The following is a 9,110-nucleotide window of genomic DNA, read 5'->3' on the forward strand; positions in this document are numbered from 1 at the left end:
CGATCCGTTAAACAGTGCTAATCTACTTGATAGATTACGAGATGCTTTCAGCAGAATTGCCACGTTCAGAGAACAGAAAACTAGCCGCTTGTATATTATTTATACTGTGATTGGTTTTATTCACCCAAAGTATCGGATACTCATGAAACCGATCCATAACCGATCCTCTGAGAAAGATTAAGGATACTCCAAAATTGGTGAATGAGTTACGTTTGCAGGTCGCACATGAAGCTTTACCCTTGAAGTGTGAAGTGATGACATCAAGTAAGTACAAAATACTTCTGCCGGTAGATGGAACGATCAGTATCAGTCTGAGTAAAATGTTACAACCCGTTTATGCCGTGTACCCAAATCAATAAACTCTTAGTCTGTGCCCCTATAGGTATGTTTGGTCGCATTACTTACCCCCAGATTCCGTCTCCATAGTATCGGTTCTGGTGGGAATTGTAACAGGCGATTCCGTCTCCTGTGGAACTGTGAAAACGTAAATGTTGAAATTTGAGTTGCTTGAATAGCGAACTTGCATTTCACAGATCAACCTGATTGAGAGACCCAAACTTCTTCGAAGCAGTTGACACGGGATTGCAAACAACCAAAACGAACTTGATAGATGGTGGCTTATAATCCGATAATTGCTCACTCATTTCCATGACTAAGGAGAAAATTTGCCCGGTGCCATATCTGACTGAATAAATCTGTCATTGGTACTGAAGTTAGCAATCACTCCAGTGCTAGCAGTGAAATAGTAATAATCAACCTTCGAACAGCATCGGGGGTTGAATGTGATGTTTCTTTCTCCTCCTCGTAGCCGCCAAAAATTTCAGATTGAGCGTCTAGTTGACCCAGTGGGTAAAAACAAACGGGACTGATATCCATCTAGCGAATCACTTTGGTCCCGATAATCTGATACACATGATGTTTGGGAACTTAACGTTTAAATCAATGATTAATACACCATTCACTTTTATCCAGATAATACGGAACTGAACACATTATGCGGGACGTTGCATCCATAGTAGAAGACCGACAAAGCACTCCAGCTGAAACACACTTGAAACATTTTTTAACAACATTCTCTCACAGTAAACGCTGCACAAAGTCGTCTCTTCCCTTACTTGAGACGATATTCACCATTTTAACTGTGTTTTAACAATACTTATAGGATCAATGAAAACTATGGATGGTCCATTACTTGTTTCACTCTAAACGAAGCTTATCCGGTGAGTCGAGTCCTCTAACATCCTAATTTCCACCAATTCCACTCCGTAATTTAACATCAAATTGTACTTATGTTACGGCAAACCCCTTTTTGTAAACGAATGTGATATTGACAAAAGATTTAACCGGAATTCACCTGAGTGCTCCGTTTATCTCTCGTCTGTCTCCAACCATGTACAACGTGTGTTCAAGTATAAAATAAGGTTGCTGGAATTCTGGGAGTCAAGTCCACCTGATGATACCAAGGAATAACTATCATTGATTGCTCAAAGCTGCTATATGTTGATGGCATTTCCACTTATTCGTGTGGCCGTCCTATAAAGCCGCAATCTGACCAGCTACCAATGAAGAATAATCTATGTCACCTTTCATCCTCAACAGCCTCTTTCACTACATGAGGCGAATTTTATTGCATAAGGACTCATTTCGTGTCCACACAGTGAATGCGCACCTTGATGTCTGTGATGTCATAGTGAATCCCGGTGGAATTACAGCCACCTTACCGCTTGCAAAAGAATGCAGTAATAAGGACAAAATTCTGAGAGAAATTGAAACGCAAAAAATCGTTAAAATTTACAAAAAGTTAAGTGACTGTCACAAAAAAATTTTATTCAGAACCACTAGAGAGGGCCAAATTGCATTTTGCGAGTTGATGTGCTCACCTGAATTTTTAAACGTTCTAGGTTCGACCACACTGTAAGGTTTCGATGTTACGCTTATCGATCGAAAGTCTGAAAACAAAAGGTATGATTTCATGCAGCACCAATACATTTTTTCAGTAGGGACGTGTTACGTAGGTGCACAAACACCTCGGTAAACGCGACATCATCTTTCCATAACCCCTATCTATCTTGTTTGCGTTCAGGACCATTATGAGGACGAAGTGTTTACTTGTCTATATCGCGCTATCTTGACTCTGGGAATTACATGACTTGTTTTGGCATTGTTAGGCCGGTTTTAAACCAAATTTTGTCGACACAAACGACTTAATTCACATACTAATTAGATGCAGTCAAATATTGTTTTTTGTTCTTCTGACAGGGCGTTTGAAATATAGGACGTCAGCAAATACCCTTAACTAACTGAATCAAACCAAACCTCCCAGTCATAACATTTTTTCTAGCAAAAAGCCCTGATCCAACTCGAAGAAAACACGAGAGGCAATCCAGAAACCGACGTTGAGTTCAACCACACCTCTCTGGTGAGCAGTTGGCGCCTGGCTCTCACAAATATGAGTGCAACACATTTGTACTCCGCATTGCAATACAATTCCCGCTACTCAACGTACCACGAATAAACCCCTAACGGGGCCAAGCGCGTGGCGGTAATGAATTCCTCACCGCCACACATATTGTTCTACACATAGCATTCGTTCACATCAATTTAGACGAGCATGTCAAAAAGTACCACTTGATTTCTAGAGGGCGACGGTGAACATTTGAGGATGGCAAACAACTGAAGATCGCCTGAGCCCCAATCCCAGGGAATTTCAAAAACTTCAATGGCTACTCTGATGCGATATTCCATTTATGTCATACAGGGAGCCCTTCTGTCACCCTGTCCCAATCTGCTGACTAAATAACGGCCACTGTGATCGCCTCTAAACGGTGGACTACTGAGACTTATTTCCAAAAACACCTACTGAAAAAGGACGAAAAACACAAATTTACAAATTGGATTGATGTAGTGAGAGACTCAGAGGAATCCCAGGGGAATCGCTCGTCTGTGGCTTTCTTCAACTGAGCATGTCCCAACAAGATCACCTCATGTTTCGAATGGTGCGATATTTCGAGATTTCAAAGTGAATTTTCTTGAAGTAATACAATACTCTTACTTAAGACATATGATTGACGGAAATCAGGAAACTACATCTTCCTAGTGAGCTTCAGATAAGGCAATACAGGTCATGAGCTATAGATGAGTTATCCGCAACCTTATATGTGTTGCATTCCGTCAAAAACAGAGTCTATCGAGACCAGTGTCCAGCAGTGTGAACGCTGTCTGGATGTATTACTTGCCGGACAACAAAAGTGACAAAACAAGGAAGCAACTAATGAATCTCCGTCTCTGTCAAGAGTTCAAGATATTCTCCTGTTTGCCCAGCATTTTGTATACTTACCTGAGTGCGTTGTCGGATGAACAGTTATCCTGTTGCCAACATTTGCATTGGTTTCCGGCATCCCTAGGGTAACATAGGGGGATATTAACAAAATAGCGATATATTGTCAACTGATGGCATATTTAATTGAATTAAACACAAGCATTTAGTTCACTGCTTCATTCCATTCTTGAGTATGCAGTTCCATCTCCTTTCCTCCCGAGGAGTAAGAATTTCATCTTTCTCTTGAACTTATAACGTGTGTTTACAGAGGACAGAACGAATTTCAGTAACAATTGCATCCAAAAAAACATCCGCAAAGTACACTAGTTTGCTCGATAATGCTGCCAATTAAAGTTGTTTATGACTTTCAAGGTTCGAATCCACAATTGCCCCAACGTGATTATGAGCATGGAATGACTCTGTGTGAGATGGCGGAATCGCGACAAGTGTTAGGCTACTGGCTATGAAAAATGTCCATCCAGAACACTATTCTGTTCGAACAGTCCTCCAGTTATAAGATGCATGCGAAAACCCTCATCTGTAATCCACGTCTCAGACGGCGCTTGACTTGATACATTGATGTGTTCGAAACGTCAGCTGGATCGAGTATCCTTGCTGAGGCTCAGTTTTCCGAAAAAACCCTCGTTTCTGTGCATTTCCAACACCGTTTCCTTTTCAGTGTATTTACTGGAAGAATTCACAAACACTACAATGGTATTTCAATGGTTTCTGCGTTCGGGAAATGAGCTGAAAAATTTGCTATCAGCACTCCGTCGAACTTTTGTTGGATCAATTTCATCCCGTGTAACTTAGTAGTGTACAAACTCCCATAAAACCTACCCACTAGATAGAGGTCAAGACCTAGGTGTACTGCACTACTTATAAGGTTACTTCACACCCTCCAACAGGTGGCTTTCAGATGAGCCTCCTGTCAAAAAAAAGCTGATTTGCAAATGAGTGTATTTCGTTAAGTTAAGACCTATTTTATGTCTGTGTTGGAGCTGTCATACGACCAGCAAACAAACCAGATCAGTGGTCTAAATAAGGAAACTTAATGACCATATAGCCAAAACTTCCTAGGGGCACATTTAGTTTTGTTTTATTTCGTGTTTAACATCTTGTGTTTGCGACCATATGCCAAGGCTCTGAAAAAGACAATTAGCTGTTCAATGATACATACGTTGAGACCCACGGTGAAGAGTCTCCTCTTACTATCAAGCAAGTGGATTGTGTAATTCAGCATAAAATGACAATTGAGGGACTCTAGATAATTTAAGCATTTGGTACCAAACCTAGAAGGTATAGAAACGGAACGCCTGTGCGCCGTTTCGGGCAGACAGTACTGACTAGTCAAGTCGGGCTCTCCCAAGGTGCTTGAGCCTCATGCAACCATTGCGAACCGCTTTGAAATACTGCGAAGTAGTACGCAACGCATGGCAACACCGAGGCACCGGGTGAACGAGGCACACCGACTACGACAATCCCATGTCCCGTGACACCCTGCTGAATTAACGTGACAAAGATTTTGGTCGAGACCATGTGATGCCAACACTTAAACGCGAGAATCATTGTGCCTAAGGAACTTGTACCTTTTTAATGTACTACTCATAAGGTTGCTGAAAATCCGTCGACAGCCCACAACCGTTTTCACCCTTTTTGGGGCTCATCAGGTAGGCACAGTCCCCGGGTTTCCGTCAACCTTATGTCCTACTTGAAACAAAATTGCACGAAATTAGCGAATATACACTCAACTGAAAACTAATTCGGTTTTTCGAGAGACTCAGCTAGAACCCAGCTGAATCATTTGCTTGTGATGCTTTTAATATGAGCCCCAAAAAGGGTGAAAACGGTTGTGGGCTGTCGACGGATTTTCAGCAACCTTATGAGTAGTACAGTACAAAGATATATATGTATTGCGATATCTCGAATATCGTAGCGACTGAAACATGAGGCGGCCTGGTGCAGCACATTCAGTTGCCCGAAAACATCACAAACGAGAGATTTAGCTGGGTTCCAGGTGAGCCTCTCGCAAAACCAAATTAGTTTGCAAATGAGTGTCTATTCGCTAACTTGTACCTTTTTCCACAATAACCTGGTAGAAGAGCTAACAATGGATTAGAAGAATATAGGTGTCATCACACACAGAATAGCTGTTTATTCGAATATGCTAACAGTCCTCGAATCTGAATGAGCTCTTGGGACAATGTTGATCATGCAATTCGGACCGTTCACACTAAGAAATGGGTATGCAATACAACAGTGCAATCTATCTTGGGTTCGCAATGCTTTCCCTAAGCCAAAGATGTTGCCTAATGAGGGTTTCTGATAAGCCCAAGTAAAATCTAACTGTTGAAATCATAATCATGCGCTCAGCTTTGGGGATGCGCACTTCGTAGTCATTTTGACGCGTTATGGGGCAAACAGACGTTCCGAAGAGTTTATTCATCAAGATTGTCTCCATATGGGTGGTAACGATGGCCAGAGTCAGACGGAAGCATACTTGATGCAATAAAACTAACGGTCCTTTATAGACCTACAACCACGAATACAACCTGGGAAAGTTCTGACTTTGTAGGGCAATGATGCACCCAGTAATTTTCTTGAGATCAACCGAAATTTTAGGTAACTAAATCTCTAGAGAATATTAGTTGGTTTCGCGCGTCCAATACCACTCATGGATCTCGGGAAATTAAACTATTATGAAGGCTTTCTGCACTTTTATTAGCTGATTTACACATAATCCCTTTGCTGAGGAGTCTCACGACTCCCCATTCTGAAGAACAATGGATAAAAAGCAGGCTGTTCAGATAGGGAAACATCCTACAAGTGGCATAGGCATTCTGTCTAGGAAGTCGTCACTTATTAGTCGCTACTATGAGCATGCAGTAAAGCTTGTAGTTGAAGGACAGTAGTCTTATGTATTGTCTCGTGCTAGCTGATCTCATTTTCTGATCAGCCATTCTGGGGTAAACTGTATGGTGTTCAACCAGTAGTCATTTTCTGTGTTCGAAGCTTCTTTTGGATGCTCGGTACCATAAGGGGCAAACAGAAGTGTTTGCATGGCGCGCAACACTTAAAATGCGGTGCCTCCATGATCCTAGCAGGCATTTAGTGGACCTAATGCATAACCTTGACCGACACTGCTTAGCATGAGTTCATATACGACATTAATATACGATCACCTTTCACACTGGGTGTTGTAATAGATGTCTTCAGGAAGAATATGAAAGTGGACGCACCAGTTATGCGGTCTCACGAAACAAAGACCATTGATGTTGATATATTTTGGATGTATCTACTTTTATGATGCATCATTACATTCACAGCCGACGCAGCAGGCTACGCAGGTTTCCGCCTAGTGATCCTCACGTATAAGTGTGCACATCGCATAGTCCAGTCCACAATCGTCAGCACCTTTGTCAGCAAAGCTTGACGTAGCATGGGGCTGCCGATGCTGTCCGCCTTGCTCACATTCCATCGGCGTCGCGGTTACGTCCACTGGGTTTACTCCAATACGATCGCCTCTGCCTTCTGGGCCGGGTTGTTTCCAACCCATTCACTGGGCTTGAGAGTTGACTCCAGCGTACATGCAGTTCAAAAACACCTTAATGTGAGGACCACCTGACTAGTCAAACACCCCACCGATGTGTGGTTGAAGTGACGCACACACTCTCCGCATCCGTGTGATGTACCTGTCTGGTGATCCGACGACTGTGGACAATGCTCAGGTTAAACACGATTACGTCTCCGGTCCTGCTCGCACGTGGCATGTTATCCCCATTAAGTTATACCTCTCGTTCTGACAGCTCCAATAAACAATCAATTTAAAACTCCAGGGTTCTTTGAGTCAACCTACGTAGATCAAAGAGCACTGTAGGTCTGTACATCCATTTGCAGATTAACTTGGGGGTAACAGGAAACTCAACTGACCACCAATGCAATGCAATGTACGATGGAGTCGAGATGGTGGCGATACCTATGTGTTTCTTCCGTTTACGCAACACCATTCATAAAACCAGTGACGGCTCTTCGACTCGTGATTTCCTCTTGCTTGAGGCCCACCAAATGTTCAAAGATAAAACTAGATTGATGTAAAATCGGTGGCTACGTCCACCTGTTTAGCGACACCGCGATTCAGCTAGTGGCAGTGTACTGTCAGCGGCAGCTACAACCACTGTACGACGAGTACGCGGTTATTACAGCTGACAGTGATGATGATGATGACTGTCAGAAAAAACAGTTCGGAAACTTTATTATCGCTCCGGTTAAAACACTTGATGGCGTTATAGTGTCGGGAACGAGGAATTTAGTTGATATTCGTCTCAGTTCCCGTTATGCACTTGCAGTTCGCTTATTAACTAAAACTTAAGGTTGCTGGAGACTGCTTGTTTGGTGGGCCAAATCAAGTAGAAAACCGGTGGTGGGTTGTCGTATAGTTGTTACTGTATGTAATATTATAGGACTTTGGTGAACTAGCCACTTGGTTCAGAGCACTACAAGACTCCCATTTGCAAGCCCCAGTATTGGACAATAGAATTCTTGTTTGACGATGCATTGGATAAGTCATGATAAGTTGAAAATTTACAGGAAGCGCGGCTTGCAATGGATGCAATACTTTGTGACTACAAACGGCAAGGATGTAGAATGACCTGAGAAACAACAGAAAAATAGTTGACCAAAGGAACCTAAACCGTAATGCAACGAAGCGAAGAAGGCAGTTATTACCCACTGTGACAAAGAGTGCAGTACGAGCACCATCCACGTGGCATCGAGTCATTTGTCATGCCTTGTGCAACTCACAACCTTATATGACGTCCAAATTAACGATGACTTCATCCGATAATACTAACTGCCCCGAAAAAAATTGTGTACGTGCCTGAAACTAGAAATTTCATTCATATCTTATGCTAAAAAGAGGCTTTTGACAGGCTAAGCAAATGTTCCAACATAGTAGCAGCGGCCGTTAGTCCTGTGACAAGTTCAAATCGGAGTAATCGTTCCTGTCATCAGTCTGGGGGCGGGGGGTCATTGATTTTGTTGGGATTCTTTCAGTGGATCAGTGGGCCAAAGCAGAACTTACCACAACTCGATAGGAGTACCCATGTCCTTTTATTTCGAGAATGGTCCATTCTCTTATTACTGAATTACCCAATCTGGTGAGACACTTTTATATCGGAGGTCGTGTTGAGAAGGCATTCTAGACAAAAAAAGGTTTTCCATTCTTTGGGTTACTAGTTTCACTTTAGTGACTACTGAGTATTAATCCATCATCCACAACTTGTTTTACATCCACCCTCTGTTTTTAGAGTCAGTGGAATACTAAATGGGACCGTTAAAATACGTGTTAGGTCAGCAACACAGGCCGAAGGAAGCAGGTAAAATGTTCCCATGTGATCCAAGCCTAGATATGAACGAGTAAACAGGTATAGATGTGTTCGAATCCGGGATCTCCTGGACCAGATTTGATCCTTAATCACTATTCAAGCCTTCATACCTTGTCAGTTCATTTCCAAAAGTTTGTGTGCATCCAGGAGTACGCTGTAACCGTTGGAGTTTAAGAATGGCAAAGCGCTGTAGGCATGTTGGCAAAACATTAGAACAGTTGCTGCTGTATATACTAGTAGTCTAACAGTCATTTTTCCTTCAATATAACCTACGTACTTACCCGTTATCCTTAAACTCGTTACCCACAAGATTAGAAACACGAGGAACAAGGTAGCAAAGAGCAGCGTGGGACTCATTAACATCCATAACTTTGTAGTCGAAGAGCAGTGCCAGCATGACAGGCAGC

At 42.4% G+C, this 9,110-nt stretch overlaps 1 protein-coding gene across 1 annotated transcript; it reads right to left on the minus strand.

Moving 5' to 3' along the window:
* Positions 1 to 4,418: 4,418 nt before the first annotated feature.
* On the minus strand, positions 4,419 to 4,888 carry T265_02135 (hypothetical protein; the record flags this gene model as incomplete). Its single annotated transcript, XM_009166309.1, has 2 exons — positions 4,419 to 4,582; positions 4,789 to 4,888. 2 exons carry the CDS (start codon positions 4,886 to 4,888, stop codon positions 4,419 to 4,421), a joined length of 264 nt encoding a protein of 87 aa, XP_009164573.1.
* Between the last annotated feature and the right edge of the window lie 4,222 nt (positions 4,889 to 9,110).

This window comes from Opisthorchis viverrini, assembly GCF_000715545.1.
Source record: "Opisthorchis viverrini unplaced genomic scaffold opera_v5_25, whole genome shotgun sequence".
Lineage (NCBI taxonomy): Eukaryota > Metazoa > Platyhelminthes > Trematoda > Opisthorchiida > Opisthorchiidae > Opisthorchis > Opisthorchis viverrini.